General features: G+C 41.2%; 2 protein-coding genes across 4 annotated transcripts in view; one reads left to right on the plus strand and one right to left on the minus strand.

The window, feature by feature from the left end:
- Positions 1–17874, plus strand: part of RDX (radixin) — a 72822-nt gene extending 54948 nt beyond the window's left edge. For both annotated transcript variants that reach the window (XM_074816093.1, XM_074816094.1), the window contains one exon: positions 17652–17874. In XM_074816093.1, coding sequence (XP_074672194.1) covers positions 17652–17841 — 190 coding nt within the window. In that variant the 3' untranslated portion in view covers positions 17842–17874. The remainder of the gene's footprint in view (positions 1–17651) is intronic.
- The window catches only part of ZC3H12C (zinc finger CCCH-type containing 12C), a 46569-nt gene continuing 21286 nt past the window's right edge, over positions 1943–27225 (minus strand). For both annotated transcript variants that reach the window (XM_074816092.1, XM_074816091.1), the window contains exons 3-6: positions 13934–14073; positions 10907–11141; positions 9875–9981; positions 1943–9116 (exon numbers count right to left, since the gene is read on the minus strand). In XM_074816092.1, coding sequence (XP_074672193.1) covers positions 7720–9116; positions 9875–9981; positions 10907–11141; positions 13934–14073 — 1879 coding nt within the window. In that variant the 3' untranslated portion in view covers positions 1943–7719. The remainder of the gene's footprint in view (positions 9117–9874; positions 9982–10906; positions 11142–13933; positions 14074–27225) is intronic.

The raw sequence follows: 27225 nt of genomic DNA on the forward strand, positions 1-27225 counted from the left end.
GTTACAGCTCTCAGCTTTGGAGCAGCACAGCATCAATGTTATCTATCTCTTGGCTGCAGTTTGCTTCTGCATCTGAAAGGGTTGAAATGTGTTTTTCTCTTCCCTTGCCCTAAGCAATGCCTTCAAGAGAACAGCGACTTGCAGGAAAAGCAACCTGTCTTCTCCTTATCTGGGTGGAAGCCCCAGGTCAAGCAGAGCAGGACGGGGCCCCCAAAGACATCCATGTGGGATCTTCAGACAGCTCTGATCAGCCTGATAAATGCAGCAGAAGTAATTTGCACCTCTGAGGCCTTAAAGTGAGTCCTTCTTTTACTTGTGCTTTGGGCGATGACACTTTCTTGCCAGGTGTGAATAATATGATACTATTTTTAAAAGTGTAAGGGAAAGTGTGCAGAGGATGCTATTTAATTTCCTCATCTGCTGCAAATAGATTTCTGGATCTATAATGCAGAGACACAACGCAAATGCTTTAGAGAGAGACTTTAAGTAGCTGGCCAAAGAAACTGACAGTGCTGTGCCATGCAGATGAGTGGCCAAGGAAACCTCATTTCAGGTGATCAATGCATCTCTTCCTGCTGGAGATGTGATCACCCACCCTGAGCTCTCTCTGTTTACATACACACTCTTTGCTCAAGCTCCAAGCATTGGTTTACTGAAAAGTAGCTATGGCAATTCAAACAGCACTTCAGAAAAAATGACGTATTTCCACGCAGTGAGCTCAGCTGCGCTGAAGGTGACAGGAACCCCTGGGCCAGCAATACCCCAGCCTGACTTCTGACAACAAGGTAACAGAGGTGCTCAGAGTCCAGCAGTAGATGAGAAAAATGCAATGCAAGCACAAAGCAGTATGCTAGAGACCAAGAAACCTCATGCCAGAGCTTGCAAAGGAACCACCACCTGAAGCCAAGCAGCTTATCAGCAGTGGTGCAGGCTGCAGAGGTATTTCCTGGGATGGGAGCACCTTGCCCCGCAAGCCAGGGAAGCGCTTCCTGTCCCTCGTGTTACACCAGTGCAGCTTCCCATCACTCCTCTGCTCCACTGCCAATGTGATCAGTCATGGTTCACGCACACCATATCAGCATCCCCTGAGGTACCTCACTTGTAGTATTTCCACCCAGCTGCTGGGAAGGGACCTTTGCGTTTCACTCCAGTGCCTCCGTTTGCCCTGAAAGGAGGCGCAGTCATATGATATGCTCAGGCTGGATACAGTGAAACAGCAGATGTTCACAGCTGTGCAAAATATTTGCATTAAGCAAATTACCAGTGGTCCCAACTGATGAAGGGCAACACTACGTTTCTTTTTTTAGGCTAACTGCTCATTCCATTTGCATTCATATCACCCTGCTTTGCTCCCCCTTGCAGGGCTGGCACGCTGGGCTGGAGAGGGAAGGGGTCCCAGCAAGTTTGGCATGGTGGCCCTAGCCAGGCAATGCAATTTGGCAAAAATACAATTCAATGGCTCCCTGCACTTTGAGTAGTCATTTTATCACAGCTCATAGCAGCTTCTGCTGTATCTTTGCATTCATCAGACAATTATTCTATTCTAAATTCGATTCTACTCTATTTACCCCACAATACTCTGAGCAAGGTGGCTAATAATTACACAACGGAAGCTGAACAGATGTGTATCAGTACTCGAAAGGAGACTGGGTCCCCTGGCACAATGTCTAAATCCAAATTTGCTACTAAATGACTGATGTGGTTACTTAACCCCCGAGTTTTAGTTTTCTTAGTCAGCAAAATGAGGGGAAAGAGCCTATTAAGTATGAACTATTACATTAAAAATGAACTGATAATATGTAATCATTTATATGCTTGAAACACTGAGTAAATTTACTCAAAGCAAGCAGTTTTGTTGTGCAGGAAGGAACACAGAGCTCTCTATAACACACTGCTACCTGCTCTCAAGATTACTTTTTTTATGAAAAAAACAGCCCATCACTGAGGAAAATGAATCTTTATTTTTTTCTCTAAAAGCAGAATCCATGTACATGGTTTTTTGTATGGTTCAGAAGGTGGTTTTAAGATGTGAATAGTCACATCACAGAAATAATACAGAACAACCAGTGAAGGAACAAAGAGCCAGTTTGACAATTGCTTTATCAAGTAGTCCAAACATTATTTTTAACTAATATTTTTGCTGAAGAGGACTTCAGGACAGTATTTAAATCTCACCTACTCAACACAAGTACAGAGATAATTAGGGGAAAAGAACTACAAAACACAATTATTGCTGCTGTATCTGCATTTCTGTTTCCTTGCAGGATGTTCTGTAATATGCTGGTAAAACAGTTTTTAAGTATCAGTTTTGTTAATAATGTCATTCAGATAGATAAATAAAAAGTAAGCAACCAGCCAACCTAATGTAGTAAATTAGACTTCATCTGAGACCAAAAAAAAAAAGGTTGTTCTACAAAAAGCAGAGAGGTTTTGTCTTACAAGGTGAAGAGCAGATTGTTGCACCTTTGAAACATGGAGGATGGATGTGCTTAAACCTTGAAGTGGATTTGGTTTGTGGGTGTTCCCAATGACCACAAAGTGCAATCCTGGCCAAATGACCTGTCACCATCAGTGAGATCTTGCCTCTTCTTGGGAGCAGGTGGTTCCCCAGCCACGCTCCTCAAGTCCCCAGCCTTCCCACACTTACACATACACCAGTTTTAGTCAGGTTTTCTCTAATGCTACTAAAATTGGACCATGCAAGTACTTGTACTGAAGTCAGGCACACATGTAAGTGTTCAGGAAACTGGGGCCTCCAACAGCTATTAAGTCTAAGAGAGGGGACAGAACTATTGCAATCATTTAGATTAAAGGGTAGATAGAGTAATAAACAGTTCAAGCACAAGTTATGACAACTCTTTAAGACCTGAAAATGGAAGCTGGAAAATTATTTAAAGCCTACTCATAACTATGAACAACACACTGTATTTGATAGTGTCTTTATAAACATCTACCACATCCTTCACATGTACCAGTGTATTACCTTGTAATGCACTGCAAGGAAAAGCCAGCGTACAGTAGGATGATTCACATGCAAACAGACATTTCACATGGGATTAGGTAACTAGATCACCAGTTTCTGATGAAATCTTAAGATATATGAAATGTAGTCTAGAACATCTAAAGATGAAGTCTGAACATCTCTCACGTTCCCTAGCAAAAGGTTAGCTGGAACAATCATTTAACACAGATGATTTTAGGATTAGTTACAAGGTTAGTCTAAATCATGTGCACATACATATTTAATTTGAACAAAATTCTTGAACTCTAAAATTTACAAAGTATATAAAACACATGAATTGACATTTATAAAATCTCAACCCTTTTATAAAAAACAAAACAAGGCCATAGAATTTTGTTTTAAGTTTAAATCTATTGTTTTTCCTTCTCAGCAGTTTTAGTTCCTATGATAAATAAAAAATATAAATGACACTCCACCACGGCCTTATAATGCAAGGAATAAATTAGCAAGAGTCACACTGTAAATCAAAATAAATAATTTCTAAATTATTTTTATTTTAAAAAATGGTCTCTTTAATTGCACAGTATTTTATATTTTCAGTAGCAATGAAAAGTCAGTTGGGTATTTTTATAAATGCTCCAGAGAGTATGAAAGCATTGTGTCTCATTTTTCAAGCTTTACACATTGAAAATACCTTGGTCAAACCATCAACTGATAAAACTGATAAATGTTTTGGTAGTCTCTTACTGTGGCAAGATGCTGCGGTATCTCTCAGCCAAGGCATTTAGTTCTCTGGTGCTCACCTTGCTGGGGCAAACACCTCCGGCTTTCCGTTCCAAGTGAGGTACTCTGGCTTACACCGATAGCTTTGATATTTTTGGAAAAGAGTTCACCACTAGCTATGACTTTCACAGCAGATGATCATCAATAGCTCAACAACAGTCCACATATTCCAAGGCTGCAAAAGTCCCCTTCAAGGGCTTCACCGGCCTGGCACCCCTTCTTTTTGGGGTGTCACACGAACACATCAGGCTTTTGGCTCTCCCCAGAGCTATTTTGCAGTGAAGGACCAAGCTACAATTCAGACATACCAAAGGAAATAGGACACCTGAAAAGATATGATCTTACCTCAGACTATTAGTGGTAGCCTTAAACCCACTTGCCAAGTGTATGTGAGTGTGTATATACACATATCTATGCACACACACATACATTTAAAAAAAAAGACAGCAAAGTTATTAATAGACTGGGCATATTTAGCTCCAAATTAGGTGTCCATGGGACATTTTTAAAAACTCTAAATATTGGCAACACGTTGTATACAAAACAGTTGTGGGCAGATTCCTAATGTAAATGTGCATTCAAAATACTGTGTATCTATATACTATTACTGATGCAGCTCTGATAGCTTGGGATTGTACCTAAAAATATGGAGTTTCTGCTAAGTATCAAAACAACTCTCAAGTACTGAAGACAAGGGAAACTGTTGCCCTCTTAGTGGTGGGACAGGCCTAACTTGAAGGTACTTAATCCTTCACTGCAATTCTAGCACTCAGCTAGGGCAAAGACAGTATCACTGGACTACCTTTACTGTTTAAGTAACACGGGATGTTATAGTTCGGTTATTTGCATCAACACAATTACACTGACAAAGGTAGCATTTGACCAGTATCACTGCGTTCATGTTTATTGCTGGTGTCCTCTCTAAAGACTGTTAAATATACAGACCGATCTCTTCATTGTGGAAGAGTTCACATGCAACTCCTCATTCTCTTTATTATCACAGCAAAACCAAAGGAAATATCAAGGCCAATATTTTGTCCACAGTAAATTTGCTTTACCCAACATAAGAGAGTCTAAGAGGAACTAGCACATCATTGCACAACATTAAAAACCACCATATTACTCCTATTCTTATACTTTTAAAGCATTTTCAGTGCTTGAGTACAAAGCACAGAACCTATTACAAGAATTCCCTAGCAATCAACACACTTTCAGGGATTCAATACTGCATTAAACGTACGCGGAGGCAATCAATACCGATAACCCAGGCCTGGGCGCTAGAGCACACAGTCTCATGTGTCTCCTCACACAATTTTAACAATGTGGTTAATTAAGCCTGCTGATCCAATACTCTAGGCCAGACTGCTACAGGTACATGATAGGAAGCATTCTGATGCTCATGTGATAGGGAAAAAGATGAAACACCTCTATTACATATACATTTCTGTTCATGCTTAAAAGGAATTCAACTTTTGGCAGAAGTAAATTCCTACATAAAAAATAAATGTAGAAACCCATTAAAAACACAAATATAATAATTGCATTATTAAAACAGCTGCATCTACACTATGGTGTAGTACTTAAGTGTAATTCAATTTAAAAAAATCTTAGTGTACAACTAAGATGAGACCCATTTCCCAGTCCAAACCTCAGCGTCAGCGCTGCATCAATCCCTACATTAAAACATGCTCTACGGATGGCGACCAACCAAATCCAGGGAAAAACTGTTGCCACAGGTGAAGAGGTCCTCTCCCTAAACAGACGCAGGACAGATGGTGTAGAGCCCCTCTGGTATTGCTGCAGGGACAGGCGACGGCAGATCCCGCAGCACATCAGCAGTGGAAGCTGCATGAGCACTATGTCCTGAATTGGTTTGCTGAACACGGTTCAGATTATTGGATATGTCTATAAGCACAATGCTCTTTAGAAGCATTTACTGTGTACCCAAATCCTACTTACTGCAACACACAGTGTCACACAAGTAGTGAAAACGTCTTCGTATTCAAAGGTGCTTGGACATCATTTTCAGGCAGCATTTTACCTTTATTTTAGTGAGTTCCCACTACAAAGATTTTTAGAAGGAAGAAGATGCCAATAGTTTCTTTTTTCTTTTTAATATGTGAAATTGAGACAGACACCTAAATAAATATCTACTTTTACTTGCCTAAGTCTATTCTATGTCTGAAATCTCTAATTTTTAAATAAGGGATAAAATGTTGCCCAAAAGACTAGTTATAGTTATACATTTGCGTCTCTACTAAATCTACAAATCAAAATACTTCTCAGTTAAAAAGATACAATTTGTATCAACAGTAAAAGGTACTTTCTGGTTCTTCAGGGCCTTACTTTAAATTCCAGCACGCGTACCAAAATTATCAGCAGTAATAGTGTAAACTAATGATTTTTTTTTTTTTTAACACTGAACATTGTTACAATGGATGGAAACCTAAAACTGTCGGCAGTCAGTCACATAAGTACATCTGACATCAATTGCAAAATCTATTTCTATTATATATATATAAAAAAGCTTAAGAGGTGCTAGTAAAACCCATGACTTAAAACCAGAAATATCCCTTACTAATACTAAAACAGACTTGGTTTGTCTGTTTCTAACACTACACTATTTGTGGCAAGAATCAGGCCTACACGATGCAACAGGCCAAAAACTAATTTCAGGAACACATACGGTATCTTCTCTCCCCGCAACCCTCCCCTCCCCAACTGAAACAGGAAAGAAAAAAAAAGTTTAAGTTATTATTTTGAACTACAATATCATTACCATAGTGCAGTTAATAAATGTTGCATATCCTCAACACACAAAACCTTTTCAGGCCAGCCTTGATAAATAGCAAGAAAAATCAAACAGTATCTTAAATACAAAATTTGCATTGAGATAATTAAATTCATTTAAAAACAGGTAAATATTTTATGAAAAGCATATTTTATCCAGTACACTTGTGCAGCAATACAAAGAAAAAACACATAAAACAACTAAATGGGACCCTATGATTTCAGGCCCCCTTCTACTGACCAGAAATACACAGAGCTGGGTAACAACAGATGGGAACTGAAACAGGGTGGCCTGGTTTGGGGAGAAGGTTCTGAGAGTTTGCAGCTTCTGTTATGTTCAAAGGCAGCTGCAAATTCTCAGCGCCTTTGAAAATCAGGCAATAAGGCTTTTACCTTATCCATAAATTAGTTTTTAAAAAAAAGATTTTTCTTCCCTCCTCTGATTGCATCTGATCTTACTAATCAACTGCATCAACAAAACATGTAACTATTTAAACAAAACAAAGAAAGCAATGAAAAGTGCCATACTATAAATTACCAATATACTGTTACCCATTTCACTGTTAACTAGTAACAATGATTTGTTTAAAAAAAATGAAGTCAGTGCTGTAGTAAATCTTTGTTTCCTATAAATAGATGATTATAGCACAAAAAAGCTCACAAAACAAACAAACAAACAAACATACATACATACTTATGGTGTTGTAAAAAGTTAAAAAACTTGGCTTGAAAATTGTCTGCCAGAAGTAGCAAAATCCCTTTTCTGCAGGTTGTTTTCTGCAGCTCTAGGACAAACATCCAGCAAGTTAAAAAACAAAACCAAAAATCCCAACAACATGTAACAAGGATAGAAAGTGCTGCATATAAACCCCTGATGCACCAAAGATTATAACCAGAAACCACAGATTATTTTTTTATATATATATATATATTAATTTAAACTGGAACATTCTCCAGCTGTGAAAATAGCCATTTAAAAATTTTCAAACTAGAACACAAAACATATCTGGTACTTCCGATGCATGGGGCTATACATACAGACTCCAGGATACAGTACTTCACATAAACGGATTACTATATAACCTCCTTGCTGAGAAGGAGATCCCAAATGCTATTGTAGCAAACCTCCCTCAGCATTAGAGCTGAGCTGAAAACTACTAGACACCACAAAGATGCATCATCTCTCAATAACCTAGCTGAGATTTTTCCACTAAGATGGCTGCAGCGAGCTGCTGAGCGTCCGTCACGTGAGGGTGCTTCTTCATAACGATCCTCACAAGATCAGGGGGGAAGATGTTGCAGAGGTTAATGTAAACCTTCTCCCGGGTGTCTTGGTGCCTTGGAAGGTCTTGAGGGACTCCACAGTAAGGTACACGCCAGGTCTGGTCCTGCTGTTCAGGTAAGCTTTGGAAGGCAAACTGCTCATAACATGGCTGTGTGGGGTTACTTGGCAAGGAGTAGGTCTGGCGGTAGCCGTATGCATCCATCCCGTAACTCTGCCTATCCCAACTTCCAAGCCCATCTTGGCCAGAATAAGGCTTTCTGTGTCTTAATGGAGAATTATCATATAAACGTGAGTCTGAAACGCTGTCTATTCTCGTGGACACGAGGGCTCTCCCCAGATGCATGGTCTTTGAATGTGACGAACTCTGAGATGTAGAGTAGTCATTTGGACAACTAGAGCGAGCACCGACTGTTGGATGCTGTAGATGCACAGCCATGTATGGAATTGGAGGTTTGTGGTGATGCTTTGGTTCTTCGTGACTATAGCTTTGCACTCGTGTGAGAGGCTCGTGGTAGCTCTGTAGGAAGGGCTGAGTGTTAAGGCGGCCATGGGGGTGCATATGTTGGCACTTCAAGTTCTCCTCTAGCTGTGGGTCAGGTGAACTCATGTAAGAGCGATCGCTGTAACCCACGTAGGAATCACTACTGCCACAGCTAACGCTCCCTTCACTGCTACAGTCAGAAGCTACAGAGCTAATCCTATAATCTGTGTCCAAGGAGAAGCGCCTTTCGGGACTACGTGGACCAGATATACTTAGATTTGAATATGCACTCAGCATAGAGTAATACCCTACATCCACAGGAGACTCACATTTTGGATACTGGTCATAAGGCATTGGCGTTCCGTGATTTTTGGTTGCCATCATCACTGTAGGATACTGTCCCTGTGGTCTTTGATCCTGAGGTGGGAAGTGAACTCCGGATGGAAGGCCGTTAGTTAAAGGTGCAGTACTTTGGGGTTTTGCAGCAGAGGAACTTGGTATACTAACTAAAGAAGGTACAGACCTGGTTTCCAATTTGTTTTTGGTGGGAAGCTTTTCCTCCAAGTCCTGATAGACTTGAGTCCTTATACTAGGATCTGATTGCCTCTTTGGAGCAGCACGCTTCAGCTCAGAAGTGCCGTCATTTTTAGTGCTACAGGGAACGCTATTGCTTTTTACCAGTCCTCCTTCACTTGTAGTTTTGGCAGCTGTGCTTCTAGACATGGCACGAAGTTCATCAGCTACAGATCGCTGAGGCTGATTTCCTCTTTCTGGATGATAGTATTTGCATTTGTGTCCATAGGTACATTTCTTCCCTGTGAATACAAACATAATCAGATAAAAAAAGACTTCAACCAAAATCTGTTATCAAACAATGGAAACGCCCCTCATTTAAAGCTTTACCAATGAATTGAAAGATCTTGCAAATGGTTTTGTGTGACACAGGGTGAGATCTAAGATCTCCTTTCTTGTATTGTGGGGAAAAAGGGGCAGTGGCAGTGTGCTGCAGCTAGCGCTCTAGGAATGCAGACCAATGCTACCAGCCACACTTTGAGCTGAATATGACACTGTCAGTGTGTCTGTACACACCTGCTGTATAGGGCCAAGTAGATATACAGACAGAAAACTTAACAGGAAAAGTCCCGCAGAGTCATAAGACCAGCAGGTTTCGGCTCAGCCAAGATGGTGGTGTGCCTGTAGGGATGCTCAGTAGTTAAACTTCAGATAGCTCAATCAACTTTCTGGAAGAAAAGTTAGATGTCTTATGACCAAATCACATTAGAAGAGGGCTTTCTGGATCCTGCAGAATTTAGGTGCTGTTTTGGGTCTATTCCCATGAATGATTAATAAAGTTGTTCCTTTAGTTCAACTAGCAGATAGAAATGTTCTCTAACTAGGACATGAAAAAAAATCACTTCAGTTTCCACCATCAGCTCAGCATTTCAACCACTGTCAGGCTAAGACAACAATGTAAAAACCTCTTTTACAAAGTTTTTATTTTTGGCAGTGTTAAAATAAAGCAGAAGTTTGGTCCCCAGACCCAGCAGTACAGAAAACTGTCAAATCAAATTACCGTATGGACATGGTTGCTTCTTATGTTCTGGCACAATAGGCTTCTTTCTAAGAAAATTGTCCAGACTTGGACCATGGCGGCCAAGAGGATCATCAGGAGGCATAAATCTATAAAGCAAAAAAAAAAAAAAAGTATTACGGAAGCAAACAAGTCTTCATATTCCCCGTGTAATGACCAAGAACCTTGTGACTGTATCCATCATAACCTGCCAAGCTGACACTTTTAAGCCTGGGTACTTTGAGAGCTGTTTTGAAAGGCCACTTTTCAGCTGCAGGTGCTGCCCAAGAGATGAGTCACAGAAACAGACTGTGTGGACACCCCTAGTCTGCTTCAGACACCTTTAGTCTAACTCAACTGACTGCTCTGTGGCAAAGCAGGGCTGCACACAAACCATTCATTCCTAAATCAAAGTAAGAGCAGCAATACAGGCAGCGATTTCTTAAAACGCCACAACTAACTTCGCAAAACTGTGCTGATTGTCTAGGACTCTTGCATCAGTATTTAGGCACTCAAATACAAGAGCCTGCCTGGCAGAGTGCTGAGTCCCTCCCACTGCAAGAAGCCACCAGCAGTAGCTGCAGTTGATCCATATGCTGGGGTATGAAGATATCATAGCTGGATCTATGCAGGCAGTTGAACTAGAGACCTCCTGAGGTTCATTCCAACATGGGTTTTTCTATGACTCTAGGATTTAGGAGCCTAACCACAGGCACTCAAAAATGCTGGCTCAGTATATCAGGAGAATTGGAATATTATACCAGAGTCTACATCAAATATACATCAATATACATTGGCATATACCAAAAGAGGAAAAAACCAGCATAAAAAGATATAAAGATATTGTTATAAAAAAGCTCTAGCAAAAAACAGATTTCAAGTACTTTTAATCAGAAGACCGAATTTATGATTGACTATTCCTCTTTTCCTACATGTACCTAATGATTTGGGTGTAAGGTAAGAAATTCATACAGGTCTTCAAACTGTCCTTTCCTCAATTATTTTAGTGCCATGTATAAAGATAGAATAACTTACTTGTCATTAACAAATGAATACATCAGCAAGCGTTCATCTATGAACTTCTTCCATTCAGGCTTTTCATTAGCTAGATCCCTGTAGTTATCATTAGAAACAATGATGCCGTCTGACTCAAAGGCCAACTTCACTATAAATCGGTCATCATAGCATACCACCCTTCTCCCTTGCACTCGTCGGGATGGTGTGAACACAAGAATCTTCTCCTTTTCTAATTTACGCAAGATTTCTTGATCTACAAGGAATAACAATCAAAAGTTAAAAAGGAAAAAGAAAGAAAAGAAAAAGATGTTTACCTAATCTCCATAGACATTAGATTTGAGGAAGGAAACCCAAGTGCTTAGGACTAAACATGTCTTAAATGGTTATAGTCCAGCAGAATGTGTCTGATATATGATATCTGAAATTACAGTCAGCAGTCAACTGGCAATACTTTCAAAAAAACCCACAAACAAATCAAAACCTCCTGCTCCACTCCATTTCTCTAAGACTAACACAGGGGACCTTGTTCATGTTGCTGTGGCTCTAAAGAAACAGTACTTATCAAAATGCTTGTGAAAAACTCCTATGGTTGAAGGGGTGGTTTTAAACACTGCTGAACATTTCAGTGAATAGGAGGGCATCATCCAAGTACAGCCAAGGGTTTCCCATAACTGAACCCCTTGGTAAAGACAGACCTCTTCCTTCCATCTCTTTGTGGTACCCAGCAAGAAACATGTTTTGAAATAATTCCAGTAGCTCATGTTAATGGGTCTGTCTCACTGAAGTCTCTGCCCATCAAGAGAAAGGCTTGCTACTAGTACTCAGGACTAAAAAAACAACGTTCTGTACAAACACTCAGACTCTTCACAAACATTAACAGCATCCCCTAAAAGGACCTCTGATGTCATCTTGTAACCCCCAGCAAATGTGGTTGTTGGTTTTGGTTTTTTTACCTCCGGTACTAGTTCAGAATGTATCTTTCCTTGAAGGGTTTACAAATTTATATATAAGGTCTTATCAAATCCAAACAGATCTCTCTTTAATCCCGCTAAATAAGCATGTTTAACATTTTTAATTCCTTCTTGTCCTACACAGTCTGTCAATCACCTATCCAAAAACATTTTCTCTTTCTCTGTGTGGAACCTGGAGATCTCAAGGAGCTTTACAAGATGGGTTCAGACTACCAAGTAGGTTGTACCCAGCACTGGGGCACATACCCCTTGCGTTGATTCTCCTAGCTGTTAATCTCCTCAGAACAGACAAGCTGTGAAAGAAAAATAAACAAAAAGCTAGGCAACATCTAAAGTGGCAGAAGATGCTTGTGCAGTGAATATGAGTCATGCCTCTTAATAACAGTTGAGATCTCAAATAACTCAACTGTTTTGTAGCACAAGAAACTTGACAGGGAACATGTTCCATCTAAGAGAAAAAAAAAGACTCCAACAGGAAGAAATAGGCATTAATATGACATATAAGCAATATATTTGATAAAAGCATTTATCCACTTAGTAGAATGTGCACAAGATTTTAAATTAAATCCAATCTTTTTGTAATCCCCCCTTGCCATGTGGAAAATGATGAATAAGAGTGTGATGGAAGGTGATCTTTTTCCCCCACTAAGAAATAATAAAAAATGTCTGCCATGTGGTGATTAATAAGTAATAAAAAGAAAGATGCAGCTGTTGTTTAGTCCAAGAAGCTTCTCATGAATATCAACAGTCTAGAACCATCTTCACGTTAGTCATCTAAGACTTTTTCAAAATTTCAAGCGGCCACATATTTCAGGTGCACATCTCTGGAAACGGAGTGTCAGCACAATGTATTTCACAAGACTGGTAGCAAACAGGTTCCCTGCATCCTGATAAGAAAACTGAAGAACCTGTTTTACAGAAGATACAATAAGCTTCTTTGATCTTCCTCCCATTTTCAGGGTCCATGATGACACATATCAAACTGATTTTTCATTGCTAGACAACTGGTCAATTCTAAATCTTGCTACTTTCTTGAAACTCCTTTTGGGGCTTCTAGCCCTATCCATAGCTCTAGTAGATGTCACAATTTATTTCTAAATAGCCAAATCTTTATTACGTAGCCAATGGTCTTCTCATACCTCAAACACTAGTACAGTGAAAGAGAAAGGCTTCAAGAGAAAGGCTCCACGGTGCCTGTGATGAGGGGAGAACAGCAGCTTTCCAAATATTTTCTTGCATCAACATGATATATTCCAGTAGAAATTAAGCAAATGAAATGTTGTGAAGATCCTTCCAGATATTTGAAAATGCACATGGTAATCAAAACATGCTTCCATACTCTATTAGAAGCATAGCTACTACTCTCAAAAGTTTCCCCTCCCTTTAAAGGTAGCCATATTTAAAAAAAACCCCAACAACCCAAAAAACCCTAATTCCCCCTCCCACCTAAATTCTAGGGGTTTTTTTAACCCCGAATTCTCCTCTGCTTCAACTTTAGGGCAGAAGGAGGATGACTCTCCAGCCTTCATACAGAATCAATTAGTCTGATCAAGAAATAAAAACCTCTACACCTTTTTTTTTTTCCTAGATAAACATGTTCAGAATTAAAATTTTCAAAAGCTGTCTCACTTGCTAATAGTAATGATGAAAAGGGGAACCGTTCCCTTTCTGTCAGGACAATTCCCGTAACCCCAAGCATGGGCAGTGACTCACAGCAGGTGACTGACAGACAGGCCAGCCTGGCAGAATCTGCTCACTACTAGATCACCCAGCGAATCACTAACTACAAACCTCTTCACTGCCAATGCTACATGGGCGTAACAGATTTAAAAAATGGCAATTACATTCTTCAAGAAATAAGTAGCAATGTTAATGGAAAATTTATCAGGCGAGCAGAACAGGAAGACTTGGGGACGGCATTGCTTTGCCTTTTTCCTTCCTGAAGATCACAATGAAGTTACTGCACCAAAGATACTTTCTATTATAGTCTTTCATTTCTAAAGATTTGTTCATTTGAGCAGTAGAATGCTGTGCAAAGCATCAAACAAACCAGCGAAGGTGGAACAGAGCTTACCTGTGATAAGAGCATCAGGTCTTGACTGTTCTTTCCTCCATGCTGGCACAAACACAGTAACATCCTTGTGGCCTCTTTCCAAAAACCAGTCTACCGCCAATTTGATTCCTCGACAGGAAAATACTTCTTTGTTTCCATGGCTGAAACACATTAAAATTCCTTATTATATGACTTTGCTTTTCTATGACTGTAAACAGAGCACAGCGAAACGCAGATCTCAAAGCCACGCTCTTCACTTGCTCTGTGGTTTCTAAAGGCAGCCGGGAGTCAGTCTGAGCCTTGCCCAAATATCTATATACACAGATTTGCAAGTAATGAAAAATATAAGTAGGGAGTATTAAAAATCCTCATAGCCCATCCAAAAGTACAGGGTGTAACAGGCACCACAGAGATTTGATGAGGGAAAGCAGGAGGCCTGAAATACCAACATGAAAAAGTGCAATGTGTTTAGGAAATGCCAGCAGATGAGTACTGAGTGCCAGTGTGCATGACCGCAGGGGAAGAGACAGCAGATCCCTGCTGCAGGAACTCTGAGGTCCCATCTGAACAGGGAAAGATAGAGTAGGTGGTCTCCAAGCCCAAGTGGATGACAGGCACTCTTCAGGACAGATTAGAAAAACTGGAGAGACTGTCCAAAATCAACATGACAAAACAAAGAATTTGCTTAGTACTGCACTTCAGAAGAAGAAATTAATTGTATATTAAAAAAGCCGTGGTGAGACAGTTAAGCAGAAACCGATCAGACAGAAGCAAAACAGAAGAGGTGCATCTATTGTGCAATAACTGTCTGAGGTAAGGCAAAAGACGCAATTATGTAATTTTCTAAAGGCAAAAGAGTCCACAGCCAACTTCTACATCCAGTTTCGGGCACAACATATTACAAAAGACACAGATGAACTGGAAAGAATCCAAAAGAAAGTGAACCAAGACTTATGGGGAAAGGCTGAAGGAAGTGCATTTAGTTAATCTGGAGAGAAAAGACAGCCTGTGGATGAACAAAACAATCTTTAATATACAGAAGGCAATTAAAATAGAAGACAGCAATCATTGGGTGTCCATGGAAAAGTTTTGGTACCCAGCTCAACAGTGGAGGTGAAGGGAATGAGGGAACACCAGGGCTAGAGGAGGTGCTTCATGAGGAGCAGGTACACCCCCAGAGGGACTTGCAGCCTGTGGGGAACAGGAAAAGTGCAAGAAGAAAGGAGCAGCAGAGAAAAACTGCGATGTCTTGATTCCAACCCCCCTGCCTCTCTGAAGGGACTGAGTGTCACCTGCAGCCAGGACAAGGCATAGGAGAGGTGTCTGGAGTGAAGCTGTGATAAGAAAGTGAAGAGGACAGGTGTTTGGAGTGAAGCAAGCCTGGGAAAAGGAGACATGTCTTTCCCCCTAAGTATTTTAATGTCTGTCTTTTTTGTTTCCTAATACCTGAATCAGTAACTAAATATTTATGTTAAGCGGCTATAAATTAAATTAAATTCCCCAAGCTGAGTCTGTTTGTTATGCAACAGTACTTGGTGAGTGACTTCCCTGTCATTATTTTGACCCACAAGTTTTCTTGCTCCTGTTCCTCCTGTTTTCTCCCCTGTTCTGCTGGTGGGGGGAGCCGCAGCCAACCCACCATAGTCCCACTGAGTAAGGACAGAAAAGTCCTTAACTAGCATAAAGAACAGTTAAACAGTACGTTAGAAAAAGCTTTCTAACTGATCGGTGGGACAGTCTGCCCATGGATTTTGGGTAGTGTCCTCACCAGACACTTCGCAGAACAAGTCAGACAGCTCCTCTGGGGCCAGTCTGGGTTCTCCAGGCACAGGAGGAGATGAGCAAGTTTTGTGAGGTCTCTCCTAACCCCACAGCTCTATGCAGCAGAAGAAACACAGGGGCATGGCAGCAAGCTGTTACCTTTCACTTGGCTGGCTTGTTGCATATAGCAGGTATGCCACAATCTGCTTTCCAGAAAGGTAAGACAATTCTTTCACTATGGAGTGATTTGTGAAGGGGACAATATGATGATGGATAGCATCAGGGATCCTAAAAGTTCCTCCTGCTTGCATGTTTTGTGGTAAATAAAAATACAAAAAATTACAAACTTTTTTCTTTTAGTAGGACCATTTTAAAGTACTTAAGTGTTTCCAGCTTTCTAAAACACAGCACTGCTGTATGTTCCTTGATGGTTTGAGGGAGCTTGAGTAATTGTGCAATGGATGAAGTGCCACAGTAAAAGTGAGAAAAATTTTGAAACAGTGTTCAGATTCCAGAAGCCTGTGAAGAAGGTGGTGTACACGTTCACCTGTGTCTAGGTGTTCAGAGAGAACAAGTCATGGCTAACACCTCTCACAAAGCACCATCCTCAGCAGAGGCTGTGCTGACGGTCACAGGCCCCAAACAAAAAAAAAGAGGGGGGGTGTGGGGGGTGTGGAGAGGGGAAAAAAAGAGCTCACTGCCATTATCTGGATTTAAATAAGAAACTGTACTCCTTCCTCTTCTAATGATGCTGGAGCCAGGACCTAGAAACATAATCATACACATTTGTAGATTTTAACTGGCACAGGGTACTCCAAGGATACTTTAAGTCCATCTTCTGTGCCTATAGGGTTACACTAAGAACATTGTCACAGCAAGATATCTAGGTATCTCAATATCTTGTTTAGCTATGGTTATAGGCTTCTGCAATAATACATTCCCTGGTTTGTATGACAATATCATGTAATACACTGTTACACGGTAATAACACTGTAACAATAAACCATATAGCACTATTTTTTCTAGGCTTTGTTTTATACTATACAACTATTCCTGTGCTTGTTTGGCTGAAAGAGTAGTATCTTCATGTATTTCCAAACTTCCCAGGAATGGGAAACCAAATCACACTCAGATATGTCATCTTTAAAATGCACATGCACACATTCATAGAAAAAACGGCCAATAGTATTTCCAGCCATGGCAAGTCGTATTACATCTCTCTGCGACACAAAATCAGGGCACATGGTGCTCATTCAATACCCAGTGGGCAGCCATAATGCCTCCTTTGCAAAGCCTGATACAAGAAGTTACTGTTCATGCTATCAGCGGGTCACGTGCAACCATAAACATGTTGCAATCCATTTTAAAACAGTCAGGAAGGGCTTGTTCCAGCTACTAAATTCCAGTGGAATCACTGTACTGTTATTACTCTAAACAATCTCCATGGTTTCAAATGGATAAAACTACTTTTCACTCCTGACAGAGAACAAGCATTTTGTTAGACTATGTTTTAGTAACAGTATGTTTCTTCCCGTAAGCCTGAGAGATCATTTCTGGAATGAAATCCTGGCCTTTCTGAAAGAAATGGGACATTCTTGCCTATTGCTTTCCATCAGGTTGGAATTCAAGCCACGCTTTTAAAGGCAGGGGGAGGACCAGGCACTTCAGCTCCTTAGTTTTCTCTTGCCTAATACAGACTATTAAAATTCTTTCATCCAGAACATAAATTTTAAATAAATGCTATGAAACAGTAATGGGAAATGCATTACAATACATGCTAGCTTTTCTGCATTGCTGAGCAAGTGGATTTATAGCTCATATAAATCTTCACATTTTTTTCCACTCCTTTTCAGACACATGCCTAAGCTGGTATCTGAGTGGATACAAATTTCAAGAAATTTAAATATTTAGTGAGAAAGTCTGTGAAAAAGATGTGCAATTAAAATTTGTTCTTTTCTTCTGTTTTGTTGTCATGCAGATTTGATGCTCTCCTTTTTGTGATCTTTGTGCTTCATCAGCTTTATGATACATCATATGGTGAAAAGACTGAAATCATGCTGCTTCTTCTGACTTTGACAACTAATCAGAAGGAAAAAGAAAAAGAGGAGAAATGTTTGTATTTCTTTGTCAAGAAACTTTCTCTAAAAAAATATCTTCCCAATTATTAGAACTATGTGAAAGTCAGGATGACAGCTGTAGCCCTGGGTGAGACATTGGTGTATACTGCTGTGGGTCTGCTTGCTGACTATGTTTAATCTTCCACTCTTAGTTGAAGGAAAATAAAGTATATTCCTTACAAAATATCTATTTCTCTTTCATATCATGCATGAATGATTCTTTTCACCACCACTTTTATATTTAGCCTGTTGATAGCTGTGGTTTTATTTTTAAATGAAAAAAAAGGTAGTATAACACTTCCTGAGCAAGAATCAATCAAAATTTTCTAGGCTAGGAGAGTTAGAAAGTGGTAAAACATCTGATGAGAACATTTTCATTTCTCTGTTACCTTCCTAGCCCCCAAATTAGATTTTCAAGTGACTGTCTTTAAAAGACTTGTGGTATACACTCCTAAAACACTGACTACTTAGAATAGTTGCAACACTTCTGGTGTGCTCTAATGCAATACTCAAACCAACACAGAGCTCTCAGATTTTGAAAGCTACAGAAAACATACACACTGATGACAAGAGACATTAGAGCTGAGGTCTACAATAATGTCTGTTGCAATACACACACAGGTTTTTATACAACTGAAATCTGGACACATCAAGGTACTCCCATGTAAAAAAATATTGATTAAAAACAAGAATAACAAAACTAAAACACAGATCCGCCTGGTAAATTCAGAGTTATCAAGGTCTCTTCTTCTACCATGTCATAGGAGGAAAATGGTGTTCAGTCCATAGCATAGAGACATAAGAATTTCCACCCTGTACCATATTAGTGACTCATTAGCCTGGCAGCCTGGTTTTGTCACTAGCCTCATCTTTTTTTTTAAAGCTCTGCTAATTTCCTAATCACAGAAATAATTTGTCCCAAAGCATTTCTCAGTAACCCAGGCCTTCTATCAGTCCTGTATTTGCTCCTTATATATATATATATATATATCTATCTATATATCTTGCTGCCGACACGAAGCAGATGAAACAGTTCCCAAATGGTTTTTTCCATTACCCCATGACAAATTACTTGAATGCTTTGAGGTCTTCGAAGGAAAAAAAGCCTTGGAAGCTGTAACGTCTTTCAAAACATCTTCTGTCTGTAGGGCTTCCAGCACGAGGGCACTCTGCGGAGCACGGCAAGTGCGGTCACCAGCCAGGCATGCATGCGGGTGTCTGACCAAGCAAGAGTCACGCACTCAGCAGTCAGGGGTCAAAACAGGCAAAGAGAAGTTATGCTCAAAGCTGCCAGTGACCAGCTTCTATCCACATGATCATTACTTGTTGGAAAAATATTTTTATCTATTCCTTAAAGTGACTTCTCAAAATAACTTAAGAAACTAGACAGCCAGTGTCACTGAAAAATGAACATCTGAATCAAGGCACCACGATACAGTCGTGTCTACCAAGCTCAGCAACACACAATCTGAGAAGAGGCTATGCAGCTAAATAGTTAGTTTGTTAGAATACATATGCAATTAAATTGCCATATGAAAACTACATATGACACAGATAAGACAATCAAACCATCCTTTCGTTGACACAATTTGCAGTTGTGGAAAAACTTCTTTGTAGACAAAATATCAGCAAACCATTTACTATGGCCAAATGACCTGCCTCACGGTTACTGAACAGGGACAAAACTCAGTTGCCTAAACAGAGATGTTATCTTCGTGTTGCACTCTCTGTAAGCACAACAGACTTCTGTTTTGCCTATATGTTTTCAACATGAAGTTTTATTTACGTTTACATAAAATTTGAAACTCATTCTTTTTTTCTATTAGCAAAGAAAGTCTGAAGGCACCCAAGGTAGGCAGTGAAAACTAGCAAATATGGAATGGAAGCAAATGAATAAAATAATTAGTTTTCCCACTGTCTTTGTAGCCAACAACTCTGGTTTCTTATTCCTTGCTTCTTGGCGGCAAAAGCTGGACTTTGATTCCAACAAAGAGAAGTATCATGGCAATAACCGATTTTAGGCAGTTTTCAGCATTCCAACCTTATCCTTGAAAAGGACGAACAAAGGAAAAGGACTGTGCAAATATGCTGCAGTATATTTCTCTCTTCAGGAGCTCTTCTCTCTCAACCTCAGCAGTAAAGGGCAATCTTAAAAATGAAGGGATAAAGAGAACCTCAAAACCTTGCCTCTGCTGCCTCATGGAGAAACAGGACCTTCTCCTCTCCGTTCCAGACTGCGGAGGCTCAGCTGAGGAAGCTTGAGGTGCATGAAGAGCAGGTCCAGTTCTGGAGAACAGACAGATGTAGAGGTGAAGAGCTGATGATCTGCTGTTGCTAGATGGGCAGAGACCACCTTCTTTGCCTACCTCAGTTTACGTAAAGGTAAAATTTAGGGTAGTTTAAATCTCATCACATAGGGATACAGAACTACTATTGACTGAGATGCGTTACCTCTCTAGTATCTATGCTGTGCAGTTTACACTAAATAAGGTCCTGAGTGCATTTTTATGTCAGTGGACAAATGTCTGTCTTACCTGCATGGACTACAACTCTAAGTGAAGATTTTACATTACAACATCATCATCTACGTGCAAAAGAACCCCACCATATGAAGCTGGGTTATTGCTACACAGTTCCCTGGAAAGTCAACACAGGCCACTGCTCAGTCATGTCAGCATGCCTGAATCCTGGGTCCTATCCCTTAGTTCATCAAGTGTCTATCAAGAGCTCCACAGCTGCTCTAGGGGATTATCTAATTTGCTGTTCAGCTCTGATTTTAAGTTTACACACACATACGGAAAAACTGGTCTCATCCGTAAGAGCGTTCTAACAAAAGGCTTTGTGTGTGAAAGCTAGAATAATGAAAGAACAAGACCAGATTTGAAGTATCCCACAAAAATTAAATGGCTACTCTTCAAGTCACAGCCTGCAAAAGTCACGCTTCTGCTATTCAGTTGAAAGAGGGGGTTTGCTTTTTTTGGAAAAACTTTAACCAATTCATATTCTTTAGCCAATATTGGAGCTTTACATTTGAAATACACAGATGCATCTGATCAACTGTCTTCAGTTTAAAGCACAAATGACAAGCAATGCCATCTCAAAGTATAAGAAAAGCTTTCCAAGCACTACCAAAAGGCAGAAACTACAAACTACAGTTTGCTAAAGCAGCTTGTCTGGAACAGGAGTAGTTACCAGACTAGACCATGTTGGCTCTGGCTGGCCAGAGTAAGCTATTCTGGACCAAACCTTGTTCTGTGCTGCCCTCAAGGAACTCACAAATCCACCCACCATCAGATGACTAGATGCAACCAGTTACACAAATATGAATATCCAGTCACACAGACACATCCTTCTTCCTTTGTGTCAGACCTAGCTGACCTCCCGACCACAAAAATATCATGTTTCATTTACAGGTCTAATGGAAAAACAATCCTTTCTGATCTTGTTTTTTCCCCTGAATTAGGAAGCTGAATCAACTAATTTTGCAGCTGTACAGTCACTAGATGAGATGCAGGTAGGAAAGCATCCCTGGCAGTAAGATAGAAGCGAGGCTGAAAGTAAGGCACTCTTGTGCCACTTGTTAGTCTTGTAAAACCTCAACCTTACTTAGTCATACAAAGGAGAGACAGGGCAGCATACAGTGTTTGATTCTTCCAGAAGAGGACAGCTGTCTCATCCAACTTCTATTACTGGACATCACTCACCAAAACCTTCTCCACAAAACTTCCTCCCCCAAATCCTACCTCAACTTCCACCCTCCAATCAAATACATCCTTTAAAGGCAAATTAGCAGTTCTTACCTAGAATAATTCTAATAGTAAATGGTATCATCAAGTACATGTATTACAACATGGGAGTAAGAATATAGATCAGAGGCTACCCATTTCTGTGAGAATGTAGGAGAGCGCTCCCAAGAACATCTCTCAAAAGACTATCTACAGTCTTGCTTAGGGCACAGGCACATTTCCCTTTAGCAGCTCCAAAGTGAACTCATTTGCCACAGCTTGGAAAAGCAAAGTGGAAAGAAAAGAATAGACTGTGCCAATTTATAGTTAGTTACTCGTAACAGGACCCTGGACATTTAGACACAGAAATTTGAACAAGATTGTCTGAACTGCAGGTGAATTCCTGTATCTCCCCCACTGCTTTGAACATTGCTCTTTTACATGTAAAAGCTGAAATCTTTCCTTCTAAGTATTTAAAGTCCTTATTTACTATTACCTATTTTCTTGAAGGGGAAAGGACAGATCCCACCAGTAAACAATTGGTTGCACCGCTGGTGTCAGCAACAGGGACTCATCTTTTACAAACATTGGACTGACTTTCATAATCAAGGACTGATTTCTAGGAAAAAGTAGGATCCACTTGACCAAGCAGAACAAAAGCATCTTCGCCAACTGGCTGACCAAAAGCAGAGCAGAAGTGTCTTTGCCAATAGGCTGGCCAACACAGCAGGGCATGAGCAATCCAGGAAGTTTCTGGAGTGCATTGATGATAACTTCTTAACATGGGTGACTGAGGATCCAACAAGGGAACCTGCTGGACCTCATGCTTACAAACAAGGAAGAACTGGTCAGAGATGTGAAGGTCAGGGGCAGCCTTGGCTGCAGTGACTGTGAGTGGTGGGATTCAGGATCCTGTGAAGAAAGAGCAAGGCAAAAAGCAGGATCACAACCCCAGACTTCAGGAGAGCAGACTTTGACCTGTTCAGAATTCCATGTGATTTGACCCTGGAGAGAAGAGTGGCACAGGAGAGCTGGTTGATTTTCAAGGATCACCTCCACCAAGCTCAAGATTGGTTCACCATGATGTGCAGGAAGTTGGGCAAAGATGACAGGACAAGCCTTTCCCTCAGTGGAGGTTAGAGAACACTGAGATGGGACATTCCCGAGTTGCTGGGCCCTGATTGGATGCACTCAAGGGTGTTGAGGGAGCTGGCTAATGACATTGTGAGGCCATTCTCAGTAATCTTTGAAAGGTTGTGGTGATTGGGGATGTTCCTAAGGACTAGAAGGGAGCAAATATCCCTTCTATCTTCAAGGAAGGCAAGAAGGAAAATTCAGGGAACTACAGGCTGGTCAGCCTCACCTTGATCCCTGCAAAGGTGATGGAGCAAATCCTCCTGGAAGCCCTTTCCTAACAAATTACGTAGACTGGGTGAAGGTGATTTGGAACAGTCAACGTGGATTTATGAAGCAGAAATACGCTTGACCAAACTCAGCCTTCTATGGTGAGATGACTGTCTCAGTAGATTAGGAGAGCAGTGGATGCTGTTTATTGCGGCTTTAACAAAGCTTTTGACACTGTCTCTTATAACATCCTCACTGACAAATTAATGAAGTGTGGGCAAGCTAAGGGGACAGAGAGGTGGACTGAAATCTGGCTGAACTGCTACACTCAAAGGGTTATGATTAGTGGCATAAAGTCTAGCTGGAGGCCAATCAGTTTTGGCGTACCCAGGGATTGATATTGGAGCAAGCACTGCTTAATGTCTTTGTTAGTGACCTAGATAGCGGGACAGAGCGCACCCTTAGCAAGTTTGCAGAGGACACGTAACTGGGAGGAGTACACCAGATGGGTGTACTGCCATTCTGAGGGAACCTGACAGGGTAGAGAAATGGGCCAACCAGGTACTTCTTCAGCAAGTTCAACAGAGGGAAATGCCAATCCTGCACCTGGGGAGGGTTAACACCAGGCATCAGAACAGGCTGGGAGACAACCAACTGGAAAGCAGCTCTGAAGAGAAGGACCTTGGGGTTCTCATGAACACCAAGCTTGACCACGAACCAACAGTGTGCATTTGTAGCACAGAAGGCCAACAGCCTCCTGAGTTGCATTAGGAAAAGCATTGCCAGCACGTCACAGAATCAACTAGGTTGGAAAAGACCTTGAAGATCATCTAGTCCAACCATTAACCTAACACTGCTAGTTCCCATCTACACCATATCTCTCAGCGCTATGTTGACCCGACTCTTAAACACCTCCAGGGATGGGGACTCCACCACCTCCCTGGGCAATCCATTCCACTGTCTAATAACCCGTTCTGTAAATAAATACTTCCTGACATCTAGTCTAAACCTTCCCTGGCGCAACTTGAGGCCATTCCCTCTTGTCCTATCGCTTGTTACTTGGTTAAAGATACTCATCCCCAGCTCTCTGCAACCTCCTTTCAGACAGCTGTAGAGAGTGATGAGATCTCCCCTCAGCCTCCTCTTCTCCAGACTAAACAACCCCAGTTCCCTCAGCCGCTCCTCGTAGGACATGTGCTCCAGACCCTTCACCAGCTTCGTTGCCCTTCTCTGGACACGCTTGAGTCATTCAATGTCCTTTTTGTAGTGAGGGGCCCAAAACTGAACACAGTAATCGAGGTGCGGCCTCACCAGTGCCGAGTACAGGGGCAAGATCACTTCCCTGTCCCTGCTGGCCACGCTATTTCTGATACAAGCCAGGATGCCATTGGCCTTCTTGGCCACCTGGGCACACTGCTGGCTCATGTTCAGCCGGCTGTCAATCAACACCCCCAGGTCCCTCTCTGACTGGCAGCTCTCCAGCCACTCCTCCCCAAGCCTGTAGCGCTGCTGGGGGTTGTTGTGACCCAAGTGCAGCACCCGGCATTTGGCCTTATTGAAACTCCTACAGTTGGCCTTAGCCCATCGCTCCAGCCTGTCCAGGTCTCTCTGCAGAGCCTCCCTACCCTCGAGCAGATCAACACTCCCACCCAGCTTGGTGTCGTCTGCAAACTTGCTGAGGGTGCCCTCGATCCCCTCGTCTAGATCATCAATAAAGATGTTAAAGAAGAGTGGCTCCAAAACCGAGCCCTGGGGGACACCACTCGTGACCGGCCTCCAACTGGATTTAACTCCGTTCACCACAACTCTTTGGGCCCGGCCATCCAGCCAGTTTTTTACCCAGCAAAGCGTGCGATCATCTAAGCCTCAAGCAGCCAGTTTCGCCAGGAGAATGCTGTGGGAAATGGTGTCAAAGGCCTTGCTAAAGTCAAGGTAAACTACATCCACAGCCTTTCCCTCATCCAATAAGCAGGTCACTCTGTTGTAGAAGGAGATCAGGTTTGTCAAGCATGACCTGCCTTTCATAAACCCATGCTGACTGGGCCTGATCCCCTGGTTGTCCTGCATGTGTTGTAAGATGATACTCTGGATGAGCTGCTTTATCAGCTTCCCGGGTACCGAAGTCAAGCTGACAGGCCTGTAATTTCCCGGATCATCCTTCCGACCCTTCTTATAGATGGGTGTCACATTGGCCAATTTCCAATCTGTCGGGACCTCCCTGGTCAGCCAGGACTGCTGGTAAATGATGGAAAGCGGCTTGGCGAGCACCCCAGCCAGCTCCTTCAGCACCCTCGGGTGTATCCAATCCGGTCCCATAGACTTGTGTGTGTCTATGTGATGTAGCAGGTCACTGACTCTCTCCTGGATTGCAGGGGGGTCGTTCTCCCAGTCTCTATCATCTGGCTGAGGGGGCTGGATTCCCTCAGTACAATTAGTCTTGTTATTAAAGACTGAGGCAAAGAAGGCATTGAGTACCTCCGCCTTCCCCTCATCACTTGCTACCAAGTTTCCTTCAGCATCTAGCAGGGGATGGAGACTCTCTCTGGTCTTTCTTTTGCTATTGACATACTTATAGAAACATTTCTTGTTATCTTTGATTGCTGAAGCCAGATTAATTTCCAGCTGGGCTTTGGACCTCCTGATTTCTGCCCTGCATAGCCTCACAGCATCTTTGTAATCTCTGTGATCCTTCCCCTCTGCTCAGACTTGATGAGTCGCATCTAGAGTGCTGGCTTCAGTTCTGGGCTCCCCAGTATAAAACAAACATGGACAATAACTGGAGAGAGACCAGTGAAGGACAACAAAGTTAACCAAGGCACTGGAGCACCTGTCATACAAGGAGAGGCAGAGAGAGCTGGGACTGGAGAAAAGAAGGCTGAGAGGATCTTATCCATGTGTATAAATATCCGATGGGAGGGAATTAAGAGGATGGAAACTGACTTCTCACTGGTGTCCAGTGAGAGGACAAGAGGCAACGTGCACAAACTGGAATACAAGAAATGTTGTTTAAACATAAAAAAAGAAAACTTTCTTACAGTGAGGGCATTCAAACACTGGACCAGGGAATATGTCAAGTCTCCAACCTTGGAGACATTTGAAACCCAACTTGACATTGACACTGCTCTGTGCAGGGGATTGGACTAGAAGATCTCCAGAGAGTCCTTGCAAACTGAATGATTCTGTGGTTAAGTTTGGTATAAAACAAGTAAAGATCTGTTAATTTGATTCTTGGATACAGAAAGACTGTTATGTTAATAGATTTAATCTGGTTTAAGGCCGTGTAGCATGCATAGCATGCATTCCTATTTGGCTCATTTTATGTAGGTGGTCAAGAAAGTAAATTGAGCATAGGAAGGCAGGTCCTAAATATTTATGCTAATAGCTGAATAAACATTAAGGAAAAGTGACTGATCTCAAGCTACTTCAGGAATGTGTTCAGCGCAGTTCGTGGGAGAAGTTGACCCTAAGTCCACCCACTAAGTCTGAGCTGTGCTAACTAGCTAACACACAACTGTTTTGGATTTATGTGAAATACAATCCAAACCCATTTTAGAAGTGTCTGGATAACTTCTTGGTTAGTACCAGAATAGTATTTGTTCAACTGGACATACTTCCTTTACAGCTCAAGTTGAACAGAAAGATTAGGAACGACACATCAGGTAGAAAGAATTCACAGGAATACCCCGTTTACAAAGAAGTAACATCCTTGCTTTATGGGCTAACACATCTACTTAAATAAACAAAAACTATTATATTGGCGTAAATAAGAGTTGTATTTAATTTTGTTTTAAAAAGCCTCATTTAAAGGTAATTGACTTGATTAGGAGCTAAAAAACCCCTGGGCCTTTAGCCCAGAAATGTCTTGTATGAACTTTTATTACTAAGCTAATGAAAACCACATCAAGTCATCAGAAGACTAAAACTGACCTTCTAAATCATGGTGCTAGTAATCAAATAAACCTTATGAGTTACCCAATTAGTTACTAATCAATTTATCATTTAATTATTTAGATAGCCATAAAAATTCCATCTCTCAGCATGTGTGTCTGCCATTTCCTTCTCCCTCTAATCACCAATGAAGCATGAACCTCTCACCTCCCCATAGACAAGATTCTTACTATACACCTAGATGATGGGGTCAGGATGGGTGAATGCTGTAGATAAATGTGTTATCTGTGGGCATGTAAGTGAAAGTCTAAAGCATAGTAATCTCAGGAATTAATGGCAATAAAAACTAACTCCAAATCTGACAACCAAGACCAATTTTACAATTACAGAATAGTCTACCAAGGAGAAGTACCCCTTAAGCCACTTAATTCTAAATCACTATTTTACAGTCTTAAGGAATCTTACATTTGCTTTAACT

Source organism: Strix aluco, chromosome 2 (assembly GCF_031877795.1).
Source record: "Strix aluco isolate bStrAlu1 chromosome 2, bStrAlu1.hap1, whole genome shotgun sequence".
Classification (NCBI taxonomy): domain Eukaryota; kingdom Metazoa; phylum Chordata; class Aves; order Strigiformes; family Strigidae; genus Strix; species Strix aluco.